Below are 16822 nucleotides of genomic sequence, written 5' to 3' on the forward strand. Positions count from 1 at the left end.
TAATTCTAATCCAGCCAGTTCTGCAAGAGGTAGTAAAAGAGCTTGGAGAGCAGATCTGCAAAGGAACAGATGGATTTTGGCCAAAAATAACCAGGCATGCAAGCAAACCAAAATCAGAAGCTGCAATGTGATATGAAACAAGGTATCATAAACTTGGAAAATTCCGTTTTCCCAGAAATACCTTTCCTGACTGACTTCAGCCAAGCTTGAAGACAGCTGGCCAGAAATCAGCAGTTCCGTTTCCTGAAAAGCATCACCCTGATGAGATGTTTTTATTCTGACTCACAACACAAACAGGGTCCCTCCTTCCCTTCCCTCCCAGTCTCACTGACTTCTCACCCACATACTGTGTTGTCCTCTGAAACAGCTAATAGCCTGTGGCATGCAGCTGGGATGCCACAGAGCCAGGTTTAAAAAGGGGTATGAACCTGAGTCTCACCCAAGAGTGGCTACCCAATTAATTTCCTTCTTTTCAGCCTGGAGAATCCTTCCCAAAGGAGGAAAAAAAAAAAAAGAAAACCAAAACTTTCCACAGAAACCTTTTGGTTCTGTCCAAGCAACCTTTCCCTATGAAAGCCAAACAATCCTGGCCATCCCAGCTCTCATTCCTGCACGCGCTGCTGTGTCTCCAAGATAGAAACCGCCTCAAAGGGCTGCAGAAACAGATTGTCCTTAATTGAGAAGAACAAAAGCTAGGACTAAGCACACATGGGTGGGATTCACATTTTGACAGCTTCATCTTCAGAAGGCTGAGGCTTTTCTTAAACATAGTATCGGACTCTGCTGCTGTAGCAAGTACAGGTCCTACCTTTTCTTCTCCTGCTGTCTCCCACCCCGACTGTCTGTTGCTGCTGCTGAGGCAGGAGGGCACAGTTCCCTGAGGTGAGTCTCTGAGTTTTAAATAACACTGTCAAAGCCAAAGGGACTGCTGAGCTGGTTAGTGTCCATAGCACACTGAAAATAGTATGGATATTCAACGTGATTGTGTGGGAAAGTCCTCCTGCCCTCAACAGTGAATGGCTATGAACTCCCAAACCTCACTGTGCTACAGACACAGAACCTTTGCTTTGTTGGTGCTAATGGATACTCTTATCTCCTCCAGTCTGGGATCTTGTCATCCTTACCATCAGGCAGAAAAGGAGTACCTGTGAGGTTGTACAGCAGCACACTAGGTTGGATAGGGCTTTCTTCTAAGACACAACATATTTTGACGCAGATAAAGAGCATTTGCACACATGCAAACGTTGAAACAGCTGGAAGTTGGAGATTAAAAAACTATTGTTACTTTGGCTCCTGTGAGCATGCAAAGAAGCCTGATGCAATCTGACTGTGATTTAGGAGACAGAATTGGAAAGCAGATGAAGCTGCCAGGTTGATCCCATCCCCTGGTTTGCTTGGAGAGATTGCCACCATGCCAGAGAGGCTGTCACAGCAGCACAACAACAGTTGGTGGAAAGTTCTCAGCACTGATGTCCTTGACAGTGCCCTCAGTGGTGCCAATACCACGCACACTGAGAGCACCTAACTATCCCCACAATATAAATGGGCAATAATGAGGGAGGATCATAAAACAGAACAAGAGAATTCTCCTTCTCCGTTTAAAAAAAAAAAAAAGCATTAATAAAAAGAAAACAGAGCTGAAAGGGGCAAAGCAGAGGTCTGGTCTACACTGGTATGGTGCCTGCATCCTTGTAGCTGATGGCAGCTACTGTTGCAGTCATATTGGTGCAAGCAACGGGTGCATCAAAATCAACTCTATCAATCAGCAGCTATGTTAGTCTTCAAATGAAGTTTGCTTTGGTTACTGGCCACAGACTGCTGCACGTCACGCAGAAGCAAGGAAACAGAGCAAGGAAATACAGAGTCATGAAGGAAAAACATACAGGGAGACGAGAATTTAAAATGGCAGGCCATCTGGAGAACAAAACAGGGAAAAATGCATGAGGGAAATAAAAGCAAATAAGAGAGAGAACAAGAATAAGAGAAAAAACTAAGGAGAGATCAGAGATAGGCCAGGCACAGGAGGCTCCCCTGGAACGCCACGCTTCCATCCTGTCTGTGCGAGGGGAAGAAAATGCTGGATACCCCATGCTACGAGGCTCACTCATCCCATGCGCAGAGAAGACAGACCAGAAGTGCATGACAGGTGGTGGAGGGGAAGGAAATCCTTCTCCTAGCTCAGCTGAAGCCTTTAATCTTTGTCAGCCTGGCTTCTGGCACATGCCCTAGCCCTGCTGGGAACTCTGTTAACAGCAACATCATCCTAAAGCAGGGGAAGTTCAGCCTCATTTCATATAGTCTGCTTGATTCCCAGGCTAATGAGCCCTCCAGGAGCTCAGGCCATGTACCCTCATAGTTTACACCCTACAGATTAAGACCTTCAGAACCCATTTTAGCTGAAGGGCTTATTTGCGCAGGAAATTTCCCCCAGTTGTGGCCTTTATCGTACAGGTATCTGTCTAGTGGAAACTCTAGTGCATGAGTCACTTACCTGTAGCACAGCTAGCAAAAACAGCACCCACAGAGAATTTGAATGGCCTGCAGCAAAGCCAGGAGCTGGTAACTGTGTCATGCTGAAAGAAACACAAGTAAAGAGTAGTAAGTCTCAACTACCACTGAGAACAGAACAGCTGAGTCAACACCTCTGCAAGATTTCTAGTGGCACGTTCAGTCTTTCCTTTGCAAAAAGACAGTTACAGTCTGGCATGTCACCCTAGAAAGGATGCTAGTCCCTCCCTGTGCAAACAAGCAAAGATGTGCATTTTGCACCAATTAAGCTAGGCCCAGCTTGCAGCCAGTTAAGGTGATGCCAATGCAAATACCAGTTTATAGAGGTTGTGTCTGGGACTTGCTGCCACCAACAGAAATCATGTCCAAAACACAGGTGCAGGTGAGTGCTGTGAGCCTGAAGAAGAGAAATCAAGCTGAGGAAGAGCAGAAAGGCACAAAAAACGTTGTACGGGGGGGGGAAGCTATGTTTTCAAGCTTTTATTGTGGATGCAAAATGAGTAGATAGAATTTCCTGGATTTATGTGCTGTCACGGCTGGTATCACCGCATATCTTATTCAGGTTCACAACACTCTCTGGATGTCTTGTGAAGGTACCTGAAATTGTCCTCTCAGGAATAGACTTCAGGAGTCAATCCTGTTATGAATGAATAGGCAAAACAAGGGGAGAATAAAGGAAGAAAGCTCATGCCATTAAATTCCCCAGGATTTCACTCATGTGATAGCAGTGGACAATGCTATGAGAGAAAATACACAGCATTCCCCCTTCCGAGGAGAGGGACTTCTTCATCTGGATGATGTTTCCCCATTTGTCCTGTCCCTCAACTGCAGCTCAGCTCTTGTTTTGAGGCCTGGAAAGAGTTGTTTCTGTGTGGGAAGAGAGGCCCAAGTTTGTAAAAGGCCTCTGCAGTTCAAGCCTGTCTCACCCTGTGTGTGGAGCAGCCGTTACGGAGATCTGTGTCCGTGGTGCCTTGCTGTGATGTTCATAGCAAGCCGGCGACCAAGAGGAATTTCTCAGTCGCTGAGGCAGGGAGTAGTTTTCCTTCATGAAGCTGCCAGCTTGAGATCTCCCAGAGACTGTCACTGGGAGATGGGAAGAAGGGAGGCAGGACAAACGCTCCCAGCATATCTCAGCCCTGTGTCTCAAAAGGCACTGGGGCATCCAGGGCGAGCCCACCGTCACACCGCGCTCTCTGCATCCACTCTCGCTCGGTACCACCTTGCCCTGCTCGGGAGGGGCAGTAGTTCGGGGGGTAACCCACCTCGTCTCAGCTCACTGCCCCTGCCTTGTCCAGTCTTTCTCCCCCTACGGGAGACCGCCAGCTCCCAGTCCCCTCACCGGCTTTGCTTCCAGCCCCTGCCCACCTCACTTGCCACATACTCCGCGACGACGAAGGTGGCGGCGGCGCTAAAAACGCCCTACGCCACCTCTGAGGCTCTGGGGGCGCTGGGGCAGCCCGGCGGGCGGACACCCCCCACCACCCCGCGGCTCGGCGAGCCGGCGGCGGCGGGAGGGGGCAGGAAGAGCGGGACGGGGACGGGAGCCTCCCTCGCCGCTCCCGCCGCCGCCGCGGCTGTCTGCTGCCCCTCGGTGGCCGCCTGAGGGTGAAGCAGGGGAGAGCCGGGGGGACCCCCCTGCCCCGGCCCCCCGAGTTCAGCCTCCACACGATCTGTCCCGGAAACCTGCCGTCCCGGGCCGGGGGATACTCTGGCTTCCCAGAAGCGACCTGTCTGCAAAACGCTGGCCTCGGGGACCTCCTCCACCCCTTCCCCATCCCTGTGTCCCAGGACCGGCTCTCCCTCACATCAGGGCCACAGCCACCGAGTCTGGGTGGGCTCCAAGCCGCGGGGCCGGTCTGCAGACAGGGTTACACCTTCTTCTTTTCAGGTGTGAGATGGAGCTGATTGCATAAAGCAGAAACCCCTGAGGAGCTGCTTACTCGGATCAATGCAGTTATTTGGACTAATGTGAAGTCACTCACTCTCTGCCTGAAATGGTGTTCCCTCGGAGGTTTGGAGGGATCCGAGTGCCGCAGTGCCCCAGCCCAGGTAAGGCCAGGATGCCCCTCTCCCTGGGCAGCAGCACAAGGCAGGAGCACAGGAGGGAAGTGCCACAGCTCCCTGCGGCTGTCTTTTGGGATAGGGAGTAGCCAGCTTCCACACTGCCCTCCTGGCGCAGGGCAACTGTCCCAGCAACCCAGCAAAGGCCTGTGAAAGAAGCTGTCTTGTATGTGACGAACCCAAACAGCCTCCTGCCCTGCTCTGTGCGGTGCCTATGGCTGGGGCACAGAAAGCAGCAGTGTCACAGCCTGTATACTCTTTCGCTAAATACAAACAGCAGTCTGGGCAGGAGGCATTGCCAGCATGTGATCCTCAGGCCAGATCTTCACCGCTTCTCAGCCTAAGAATGCAAGGTGTCAAAGACACGGAATCACCTGATGCTTGCTCCAGGCCTGGCAGGACCACTGGGCCACCACAAAGCCTTGTGCCTCAGTTTTCTGGCATGTGGGGAAACCAAAAAAAATAGCAATTACCCACTGCTATGTGCACTGCTGAGGGTGGGGTGAGGATGGGGGCAGTGACCTCTTTGTGGGAAGTGATTGATTAGGACTGTATTTTCCTTTTGTCAGCTGTACTGAGGAGATGATATTGTGTTATTTTCAATCCTTCCCCTAACCTGGTAATTTAGGTCACGCCAAGCCAGGCCACGGGTAGATCATTTTGCCACAGAAGTACCCAATGTAATTGCATTGCATTTGCTTACAGTTTGGACACCATTCCTTCAGGTCTCTGCCAGAGTATCTAACCAGCATCTCAGCTGGGTTTTGCAGCTTCTTAGCTTCAAACTGTCCAAACTCCATCATTATCCATAACCAAGCCACAGAGTTAAGTGCTGGCTTAGAGATGTACCCTAGCACAGCGGTCCCTGTGGTAAGGTAAGGCCTTTCCCTGATACGAAAAGCTGCTTGGAGCTGAGTCTGCTGACGAACATGAGTTTGTGATGGACCCAGCACAGTGGGATGGTAGAGATCCCTCAGTTCGCCTGGACATTTACTGTATTCTAAGTACACCACCTCCTGAAATACTGGATCAGACCAGCTGGCCAGTTATGCTGCTTCTGACAACTCATAGGAAGAGAAACTCTCCTCCCCTCCCAACATCAGTTAGCAAACAGTGTTGGCAGCCTCCAAAGTCAATTGACTACAGCACAAGGACAGGGCTGGGGGAGTGTTTCCCCCACCCCTGTTGACCCGCTTTTCTTTGTATCTGACCCATGTTTTCCAACTGAGGCTGCCCCCTTACTTACCAAACTGCCCAGTTCACGGTCTCCTCGATGTACCCAGTGGCCTCAGACCAGCATACAGAGATTCCTTTAAGGCTCTGAAGCCAACAGCTGGCATCTAGTGGTGTCAGCAGTTCCACTTTACTGGTACAGGGGAGCTCTCTAACCCTATGAAAATTTAGTCTAAGCAGGAGGCAGAGTTGTCTCCGGCGTCATAGTAAGGCTGTGCTACAACATACCCTGATCTTACTGCTTTGCTTTCCAAGTAGAAGGTGCACATCTCTAACACACACCTCAAATACAAACAGCTGTGAGCACGTTATGAACAAGCCCTAAACCAAGCTAGCTAACCCAAAGTTAAATCCTTCGCAACATGTGCAGTTATCTCCCTGCGGAGAGGATGAGAAAGAGACAAAGAACCACATGTGGCAGATCTGAGTCAGGGCACTGAATACTCCACCGGAAAATGCTCAGACACCATAACGATGAAGGCAATCTAGGAACCTAGACGGAATAGACTGTTTTTCTGTTCTCTTTTTCTCTTTCCTCCCCTCTACTTAATGTGGCCCACCTTTTTCTCACTGTGTTTAACTTTATTTCTTTGTCCAGGAATGCACGTATTGCCACATTTAATTGTGCAGATTATGCACTCAGGTACGCTGTTACAAGCACAGAAAAATTTCAAACCTCAGTGTCGCCCAAGCCGATGTGAAACTGTCTTTGACTGTCATGGGACCGGAATCCATCGCTGCTGAGGAATTCGCCCAGTTACACAGTGGGAACAGAAATCAGCACCTGGCCCACAGGGCTAATTCCCTCTCTTTTGGCCTTAACTTCAGGAGGTTGAAACCAGATGTTCATGTGTTTCACCCTAGGGGAGGTTTTAAAGCTAGGAAGAGGATGTTACATAGAACAGGCTGATTCTGAGCATTTTCTTTTCCTCTTGTTTCCTGCTGCTATAGCAGACTGCTGTTAAGCAGGCTGCCAGCAGCCCTTGGCATTTCCATGAATGCATCCTTCAGCGCTGCAAGGGACAGGTTCAGGTGCTCCAAGCCACTGGAATGTCAGTACATGAATGACACGTGCAGAGGACAGGCGTTGAATCCCATGACCGGTGTACACTTATTCTCTGGGGATCAAATCAGAGAAGAGGAGTGCAACAGGGACTGGCCTTCATCACTGAGCTGTGCTGGGGAACGTGCTGCTCAATAGCCTGCTCTGGCTGCAGGGCAACGCTGCTGCCTTGTCCCCATAGTGGGTGCAGCTGGTGGACAGATCAGAGATCAGACCTCCAGCTGGGGCCAGCACATGGCTTTGCAGAGCAGATGGGTACTGATAGAAACTGAAATCTTCAGCGGTTTGTGTCAACATGCTGTCTGTGAAGTGCAGTGGCTGAGGAGAGATGAACTACATCCGGCTTGACCATTTCTGCTGCAGAGGTGGGGAAGTCCGGTGGGTGCAGTAAGTGAAGAGAGACAGCTGAGGTGTTACCATGTCAGAGGGCCCTGCTGGATCACAAGTCAACACCTGCATCTTTGCACCAAAGCCATGCAACACTCTGCAAGGTTACTTTGCATCTGCAGGCACTTTGACACTATTATTAGGCTGTTTACAACCATAGTAAAGCAACTTAGTTGTGAGTGGGGTTAAGAGAAGGTGTTCTCAGGCCTGCCTTAGCCCCAGAGTTTGCATGGAGGACACAACTGGGGTTAGAACAGGACTTTTTAGCAAGGTGTTGCTCCCAACACAGACAGTCATGGCTGCTCCTCCTCCTTCATGACTAAGCTGTGCTGGGGAAGAATTTTTATTTTGTCACAGCAGAGTCTGGGGGTCTGGAGTTCTTTCACTGTATGATTCTGTGGCTTTTTCTGACCTTGCAGCCCGGGAAGAGACGCAGTTGATAATACAGTCTCTTTGATTCTTTCTTTGCTGCCCCCAAAGATGTGCTTTCACAGCCTAATATGAGCTGGTTCTCCATGGACAGTCTGAAGGAGATGAAGTACAGATAATTTTTACCTTTACGCCACTAGCTGATGTCAATGCTGTATTCCCCTCCCCAGCCTCCACTCTTCACTGGATTCACTTGCTAGACAAATGACATCCAGTTAAAAAAGCTACAGCCTCTCACTGTTCGTCTCTTCTTTGTTTCTTTTTCTTTCCATCTCAGCCAAGTCGGCCACCTAAATATTGTTAGACAAAAGCAGGTAAATCTTTTTCTTCCGTCAGTCCCAGACAACATCCACTTGCAGATCCCATTCCACAGCCCTGGGCTTCACCAGCTCTGCCATTCATATGTAGAGCAGGTGCCAGCCAGGGAGCCTCACGCTCTAACACTTGCTAATCACTCATGAATGCATGTGCAAGAGCCAGTCTTGGAGAAAAGGAGAGGGTGGACAGGTGGGGGTAAGGGCCAGGCAATGTGGGGATCCCTGTCTCAACCCCTGGCAGATTTGAAAGATGAGCACACTTTTCCCTAATCCCAACCTTCCCTGTAATTAGACACTTACCTCACGGGTGATCTGCTCTTACGGGGACTTTCTGGGTCTTAAAAAATCCAGATGGCACAGAATAGGCACAGTGACCTGCCTGAAAAGTATGTGCTAACTTGGAAGAGCTTGGTTAGCAGGATGTATTAGCAGCACTTGCAGACTGTGTGCCCACTTAAGAACTGCGCGAGTGTAATTACAGTCATCCACTTGGCACATAATCCTCATTAGTTCTGTTCTGATATGCATTAACAATGGTGAAATACATGGGATCAGCCTCAGATGAGAGATGGGGTAGAAAGCAGGTACCACAACACACAGTGAACTCGAGAGAGCCTTCAACACGCGTGGAATCTAACTACCACTTCAGTGCCCCACTCGAACCGAAGGCTCTGGCAGCTATGGATTTTGCAGAGGCTTTTCCCACTGGGTGAGCTGTAGGAAACTGTCCCCATCAGAATGGGGGACACGAGCAAAGAAGCCTCAGGAAAAAAGAGCTGCTGTTTCATTCCAAAGTTCATAAGCGGTGTGTGTTTGGGGAACAAAAGGCAAACTGCCTGACACAGAGCACCCTTTCAGAGGACAGTGTGGGAGGTGACTCATGTTTTGAGGCTACATAGGGCCTTCGTACACGGAGAAACACAAGACTTGCTATTCCCCTCTGGTGGTGGAAGCGGCAGAAAGCATTTGAACACAGCTACGTCTATGCTGTTTGCTTTTAATAAGAGGACATCTAACTGAGCCTGTAGGAACAACCACACTATGGCTAAAGGGGAGAATTTGAGCAGAGAGGACGCTTGGAAGGTTTTTGCCCAATATGCACAATCTCTCCGTGTTCCCCAGGACTTTGCACAACCCTGGCTCCAAGCTGCGCTGCTCGCAAGTCTTCCCTTGGAATATTCCATATTCCAGCTGATGGGCACTGGTGGGAAATGCTTCTTGAGATGAGTGCTTACAACTATAGCACTCCAGCATCATGTGCGTGGCAGGCACGGATGAAGCGTTGGTAAAGAACGAACAGACCCATCAAACCCTAGAAATTTGGGCTGGCTCGCTAGCCTGCTTCCCACCTGTTTTTTGACACTCAGCTTTCCTGCCTTTTCAGGGAGTCGCTTGGTTTTGTGCCACGGCTCCTCTGTCCCAGTCTGCCTCTGCTGCTAACAAAGGGCCACATCATCCAGTAATTCTCAGGTGATTGAGAGACTGGGTTGTTAATGGGAGGGAGAAGCTTTGTCCTTTTCTCGACCTGCTCCCCTAAAGAGTCAAAAGAAAGGAAAACTGTATTTTAATATGAATGAGGGTCTAATTTTTGTTATTCTTTCTTGACCGCCTTCCTTCCACAAACATGACATCTTGGGTCCAGACTGTGAGCTGTGACCACGCTACAGGGGGCAGGCTGTCCGGAGCCAAGTGCTGGGCGAGTACCGAGGGCTGCAGGGCAGGAGTGTTTTCCTATTACACCTAACTTGAGGAGTGTTCAATTTAAAAAAAAAAAAAATCAAAGGTGCCTGCTTAGGAGAAAAGCCAGACAAGCTCAGTAGAATACAGGGGAGGGATTTCTACCTACCACGCACATCCCTGACAGACGATGATGGCTCCCAGGGAAACCTCTGAGGGGCAACAGGGCTCAGGCCGTGGTTCCCTGTTCACTAATACCGAGCCTGCACCCTGCCGCCTCGCTGAGCCCCATGAACATGAGCAGAATGACACAGCGACACTCAGTGACACTTCACAGTATTCACGAGAACACAGATGACCCACGGTTGAGCTAGCTACAGGAGGACAGAAGGGCACCTAATCTACATAAAATTTGAGACAACCTCTACTGCTATAACATTAACCTGCTGATGAAAATGAGTTTAGCAATGCTCTGTGGCAGGAACCCATAGCATTTCTGACTCAGTGGTATGAGCTCCAGAGCTGGATTTACAGTATCAGCCAGCTGCTGCTTCCCCAGCTCCAGTTTATGTAAACTGGTGTGTTTGCATCACTTCAGCACAAGGTTGAGCTCCCGCCCTCTGAAGGTAGTGAACCTACTGACACTAATGGGGGATCCCTTGTAGGGGGAACTTGCTGGATGAAAACATCTTCCAGCCACAGTCCTGTCTCGCCTGTGCTTAGGCCAAGAGGCCAAGACTGCTTTTAGACCTGAGCTTCTATCTTCGCTGCTGAAGGACTACAGAAAAGGCTTATTAGGGCATGCTTCAGCCCAGTGAGTGGCTACATTCATTTCCATATACTTAATGAGCCAACTTTTCCATATTCACCTGTCTAATGCTCCACAGTATTAGGCACGTAATGAATTGAGAACTGCAAAAGAGGGGGGTGGCCACAACATGAAGGGAGAGAAGGACACAACTTTGGGCCAAAAAACAAATTGTTGCTGCTGTCTGGCCCTGTTGGGAAGAAGAGGACTAGACTGGATCCGAATTGTGTTGCTGTTCCAGTTGAAAACAGCTCCAAAAGAAACACGAGTGGATACTTGCGTCTGCTCTATGAGTCATTCCCAACAGGTATTTTTTAAAAGCACATCAGCTCTAGCCATTCACGGGCAGTATATCCAGTTCGCAGGCTGATGGTGCCACAGGGCAGATGTCCCAGACCTAGCACCCTGGGGAGCCTCTCAAATGTCCACATCTTGCTTCCCATAGCATCCTCCATGCCTGTATGACTTCTGGATTTACCTTCCCAAGATATTTTTCTGTATATCATTTATTTTGGGGGAAATAACTGGATTTCTTTTCTTAAATTTGGACTTCAGATGGTATGGTTTTATACACTCACACAGGTCTTGTTTCTCTCACAAAGACATTTAAAAAGATACATTTGGTCACCTGATTAGAGGTATGGTTGGGGAGAGGGGGCAAATTATCCTCACTGGAAGGGAATATATGGAAAAGAAAAGAGATTTGGTGGTTAAAGCATAAAAATAAAGGGAATGGAAGACAAGTGGGATGAGAAAATCAAAATATGAACAAAAACAGGAAGAGAAAAAAGAAAAAGGAGAGGGGAAATTAAATCAGTTCCATGCACACTACAAAGCAGGTCTGTCTCTGGGAGGGAATCTGATCTCTACGTGAAAACTGATCTATATATGAAAGTTACAAACTATGAGCCGTTCTGCTGCGTTTCCAAACACACACACACACACTTCCCCGAGGGAGGATTTGCTGGCGGAGGCGGTGTTTCTCCGGCTGTAAAATGCTAATCCCTCTGCCGCGGGTGTCCCTCTCCAGCCGTGTCCCCTCCGAAGACTCGGGGGTTCCTGCAGCCTGTGGGACGGCCGGCAGCGCCTCCTGGAGCCCTCCAGCACCGGGCGGCAGGGTCTCCAGCCGGGTCCCCTTGCCGATAGCACGGTATCAGTACAGAAAATTATTTCGCCTGGTGCGCGCCGTAGAGGCAGACACGGGGCGCCCCTTCAGCTGTCATTGCCGAGAGACAACCAAACGCAAGGGCTTTGGTCTGTAGACACAGCCCCCCCCCCCCCCCCCCCGCCCCGACCCCGCAACCCTGCGTTTTTCTCCGTCTTTGCAACGGGCTGGTTTTGGTGAACTCGGAGAGTCCCCGCGGGGAGCCCGCGTGTCCCGGGGCAGCCCTGTCCGCCGGGGACCGTGGGGACCGGCGGCCCTCGCCCCCACAACGGGCAGCACGATGGCTTCGCGTCCGAGGGGGAATCCCTTTCTGTGCGTGCATCAGCGGGGCTGACGGCAACGAGCGAGAGACCTGCCCGAAACCCACAGCTCGGGGCTGCGAGGGCAAGGGGGAGCGCCCCGGGGCGGCGGGCAGCCCCCCGGCTGGCACTGCTTGCTTCGGGGCGAGAAGCGGGCTCTGGCTCTAGCTCTGTATTTCATCCCTCTCGCCCGATTATAAGCACTTTCCTCCGCGTTCCTAATCGTCTCTCCGCCTGGATCCTGTCCGGATTCTAACTGAGAAACGAAATCACCGTTAATTAGGAGGTGATCAAAGGTGGGCCCGACAAGGACCCCTCCAGGCGAGCAGCGCCGCAGCGTTACCTTGCGGCAGTGGGCTCAGGGCACCAGCTGGGGCTCGTTTCTCATGATGACTCAAGAGGGGAGGAGGAGATATATGGAAGCCAAGGGAGGCCCCTCTCTGTCCTCTCCAAGAGATTTTTAGCAGTGCAACAGGTTAGTAGCTACTCCCCTGCCTTTGTACACAGGTAGGTGCCTGTGTCCTGTTTCCTTGCACTGGGGGAGGTAGGGAATTAGTTTGATGTGTCATATGCCCTCATTTGTACTTCTTCCAGGTGGTTTTCCAGGTTTTGTAACTCCCGGGCTCTGAGATCATCCCAGTAAGCTTTTAATTTCCTTAAAGGAAGCAATAGTAGTTGGGGGGGGGGGAGTTTATCTTTCTCAAGCAGACTGTAGACCCTGGCTTTAAATCCTTAAGGTCTATAAGGCTCTTTTATAGCTGCACTGCTCTTGTTTCCTGACTGGTTGATTCCCATGTCTCCCTGGTGCATAGCAAACATGAATATTTTTTTTGAGCTACTACTTCTTTCAAAGGCAAAAAAAAAAGTGTCAGATGGCTAAGGAGAGAAGCTTGAAAAAGGTGAAGTGCCATTTTTCTGTGCCCCTGCAAAACAGGCCTGCCTGTCTCAGCCTTGGGCTAGCCGCTGGAGAAGCAGCTCCTCTTTCTCTGAGCCCCCTTCCCTGTAACACAGACATGGCTCTGCAGCGCCGTCCCCCCTGCCCCCAGCCTGTATTCACTTGCGGGGAGGTGGAGGGCTCATCTGTTTGCCACGACGGTTGCGATCTGCAATGCAGACACGCAGCGCCTCCGCATGCCCCGGGGCAGGCTCTGGGTTCCCCTCCATTCTTTGCATTTGGGTGGGGACCGGTGAGGAGGCGGAGGTGGGGAGAAAGAGTGTTAAATGTGGGGGTGGGGGGTGTCTGCCAAGCCCTGTCCCACTCACCGGGCGGCTCTGCTCGGGCCCTCTGGCCCCGAGGGGGAAACAAGGCTCTTCCTCCCACCCCCCAGCAGGGAGGGGTGTGCTGGCAGCAAACGGCCTGACCCCCACCGCGGCACCTAGGAGCCAAGCTGGGAAGCGGGGCCTGGTGTCCCTGCCCTCCCCCACTCCCCGAATGCCCCCAAAGCCCCTCCCCTCCAATCAACTGACTTTTAACATGACAATGGCCATGACAATCCCTTCTAGCCAAGGCCAGGCTGGGGAGGACATAAAGCAGCCCCCCACCTCCCCCTAATGGGGTACCTGCCTGCGGGCTGCCTGCAGCCTCTACCGCCAGCTCGCCGCCTGATCGGGGCTGGGGGTCCCGGCCCGGCCATGAGTGCCCACCTGGCCATGCCGCCCTACCTGCCCTACCCCGGCGCGGTCAGGTATGGGGACTATTACTGGCTCTCTCCAGGGAGCATGGACAGCGTGCCCGCCGAGGAGGCTCCGGCGGCGGACGCCCTCCCCTTCTCCGCGGCGGAGAAGACGCCCAGCCACCCAGGTACGCGCCCCGGCCCGGCTGACCCCGGGAGAGCGATCGGGCTGCTCTCGGCTGGGGGGTGGCTGTGTCCCTTGTGTCCCTCCTGCCCCGGGGGTGGGGGGCGATGCCGGTGCAGCCGGCGGCCCCCCGCCCCGGCGAGGGTGCGACGGGCGCTGCTCCGCCGGCTGCACCGCTGGAACTGGCGGCGGGAGCCGGGCCCGGCTGCCAGCGGCCCCTGTGCCCGGACGGGACGGGGCAGAGGTGCGAGCAGAGACGGGTCTCGGTTCCGCTGCCCCGAGGGTGTCTGTGCCCACTTCTCCGCGCTGCGTCGCCCGCGGCTGCGGAGCCCCTGCAAGTCCCCAGGGCACCCGCAATCTTAAATTCTCCCGAGAAGCTGGACTTCGAAGTCCTTGAGTCTTCTCCACCTGACCCTGCTCACCGCAGTTCTCTCTTTTCCTCAGATGTATCTCCGGCTTCTTCCAGCTCTGGGACACTCATCCAGTACACCCCCGACTCCGCCACTAGCCCCACCGCAGAGCGCCCCTCTCCCCACCCCTCTTTCCAGAAGGTCAAAGAGGAAGGTGAGGGTGTGGTGAAGAAGGCCAAGAGCCGCACAGCCTTTTCCCAGGAGCAGCTGCAAATCCTGCACCAGCGGTTCCAGAGCCAGAAGTACCTCAGCCCCCAGCAGATCCGGGAGCTGGCTGCTGCCCTGGGGCTCACCTACAAGCAGGTGAACATCTTGCTCTGAGTAGCTGAGTTGCATCCCTGGTGGGAAGTGATCCTTGCGAGCAGGGGTGGTTTTTTTGGTGGTTTTCCTTTTTTCTTGACCCCAGAGATGAGTTTCTTTCATGGTCTTGTTTATGCCATTGCTTATGTGAGAGAGCAGAGGGTGTGAAAACTTATGACTCAGTCTTCCTCTTATGTTTGGTTCCAGCACTATCCACCCACTCTGCGCAGGTGTTTGAAAGCACATACAGAGCAGGGCTATGCAGAGTCAGGTTACTGTTCTGTGTGGACATGTGTTGTCTCTGAATGTGAAAAGTCAGATACTTACACTGCTGCGCAAGTTGCCTTTCTTAGTCAGAGTGGCACCTGGGTCTCTCCCTAGAGAGAGGGTCCTTGCCCCACCAGCTACTCGTGTGTGACTGAAGGGATGACTCACTCCTGAGTCAGCACTGATCTTGGCAGCAGCAGTGAGATGATGCTGCTGTATAAGGTGCGTTTCTGCAGTTGTCTTGGCCCGTCTTTCAGGTATGGTTTTTGATGTCATGAAAGATCCCATGGTGATCTGAGAAGCAAGAATGTTAGTTTTCAAGTCTCAGCTCTGTGATTCTATGGCTACCTGGGTCTGCTGCATGTTGTTAGCTGCTGAAATTACGTACAGTATTAGAAGCCAAGCAGAAACTGGATTGTAGTAAAGGCAAAACATCTTTAGGCTGTGTAGTAAGCTCTGAGAATGAATTTCTAATGCCCTATGTCCTTTCCCCATCACTTCTAGGTGAAAACATGGTTTCAGAATCAACGGATGAAATTTAAACGTTGCCAGAAGGAGAGCCAGTGGGTGGAAAAAGGGGTGTATCTACCACAGGTGAGAGAATTCCTCCTTCCCCCATCACCACCAGTCACGGTTCCTCCAGTCTGTGGGGAGAAGTGCATCGTGTCCAACCTGTTAACTCGAACAATGCACAGGACTCGATATTATCCAGCCAGTTTTATTTCTTGTAATAGGGCTTACAGTGGCATCTATTTTAAGCCTGCCCTGGCACTGAAAGAGCTTTGTTTCCAGGCTACTAATCTCCCAGTTGAGACTAGATAGAAAACAAAATAGCCAAAGAGAGCCAGCAAGGCCACTCATGCTGGTTTTCTCACCAGCATGGTGCTCCCAGACCTGTTGAGTTGGAGATTACTAACTTAAGATCTTGTCATCTCTGCTATTACTAGTCTATAGAGAGGACAATGAGTATGAAAAAGACACTATTGTTTGGCTGGGGGGAGGGGCAGGGGAGAAAGGAAGACCCATCCAAAAGAATGGGCATAGTTGGTGTGGTACTCTGCATTACTGAACAGCATTCTCTGTCTCTCCTAGAACGGGTTTCATCAGGCTGCGTACCTGGATATAACCCCCACATTTCACCAGGCCTTCCCTGTTGGTGCCAGTAGAAACCTCCAGGCTGTGACCAACGTGCACCAGGCTTACAGCAGTGGCCAGACTTATGGGAATGGGCAGAGCCTGTACTCGTTCATGGCTGTGGAGGATGAGGGGCTCTTTGGAAAAGATGGGACAAGCTGCAATACCCAGCAAGCCATGGGTTTATTAAGCCAGCAGATGAACTTCTATCACAGCTACCCTGCTGATATGGATTATGTCAGCCTGGAGTCGGAACACACCTACGGCTTCCAGAGCACCTCTGACAGCGTCACACCATTCTCAACCTCTCCTGTACGGCATCAGTACCAGGCCCCTTGGCATCCCCTGGGGACCCAGAGTGGTTATGAGTCTCAGGTCTAAGTATTTTTTTTCTCCCTTCTCCTGTGTTCTCTCATGGGGTTTCTAGGGTCTTGACTCAGGGATCCAGTTTCTATTCCTTTCTCTTGCCCCTCTTCCCCTACTCCTGTTTTAACCATTGGTTAAAAAAGTTAAAGCCTTAAAGTTAGGTTTTTTAATTGGTTAAAGCAGGGCTCAGCACCCTGCTGCCTTGGGCTAGTTTTCTGTTTAAAGGCACCTGTCTGTTCATAGCTAACCCTTGGCAAGGGTGTTTTGTGTGCGGACAGGTGAAACTTCATTCATGGAGGGGAACGTGCAATGCCACAGCCAGGAGCAGCAGAGGTGGTAAAGGTCTGTGTTTGCTGTCCAAGTCTCACCTTCCTCTGCTGCCTCTTTCGCAGGTGATCTCTGATCCTTGCCATGTGTGTCTTGCAGCAGAGCTTTGCTGGAGAAGAAAACCCGGTACTTCAGCATATTTCTGCTAGAAATAACCTGTTGTAGCCCAGAATCTTTCTTGCTGTCTTGCCTATTTCTGTTGCTACTTCAGTTAACTGCAATAGGTTCTTCATCTGCATCCTCTCCTCCCTCACCAAAAAGCTACATGAGATCA

The 16822-nt window shown here is 51.4% G+C and overlaps 1 protein-coding gene across 1 annotated transcript; it reads left to right on the plus strand.

Moving 5' to 3' along the window:
• Positions 1–13535: 13535 nt before the first annotated feature.
• On the plus strand, positions 13536–16236 carry LOC143155826 (homeobox protein NANOG-like). Its single transcript, XM_076328801.1, has 4 exons — positions 13536–13748; positions 14189–14457; positions 15226–15315; positions 15814–16236. Exons 1-4 carry the CDS (start codon positions 13580–13582, stop codon positions 16234–16236), a joined length of 951 nt encoding a protein of 316 aa, XP_076184916.1. The 5' UTR covers positions 13536–13579.
• Positions 16237–16822: the final 586 nt, after the last annotated feature.

The sequence above is a fragment of the Aptenodytes patagonicus genome, chromosome 1 (assembly GCF_965638725.1).
Source record: "Aptenodytes patagonicus chromosome 1, bAptPat1.pri.cur, whole genome shotgun sequence".
Lineage (NCBI taxonomy): Eukaryota > Metazoa > Chordata > Aves > Sphenisciformes > Spheniscidae > Aptenodytes > Aptenodytes patagonicus.

Bases quoted from the DNA above. Each gene is read 5' to 3' on its own strand.
- LOC143155826 (XM_076328801.1), top strand. From the start codon at position 13,580: ATGAGTGCCCACCTGGCCATGCCGCCCTACCTGCCCTACCCCGGCGCG. The intron at 13,749-14,188 runs GTACGCGCCCCG...TCTTTTCCTCAG, and splicing joins GAAGACGCCCAGCCACCCAG to ATGTATCTCCGGCTTCTTCC. The intron at 14,458-15,225 runs GTGAACATCTTG...CATCACTTCTAG, and splicing joins TGGGGCTCACCTACAAGCAG to GTGAAAACATGGTTTCAGAA.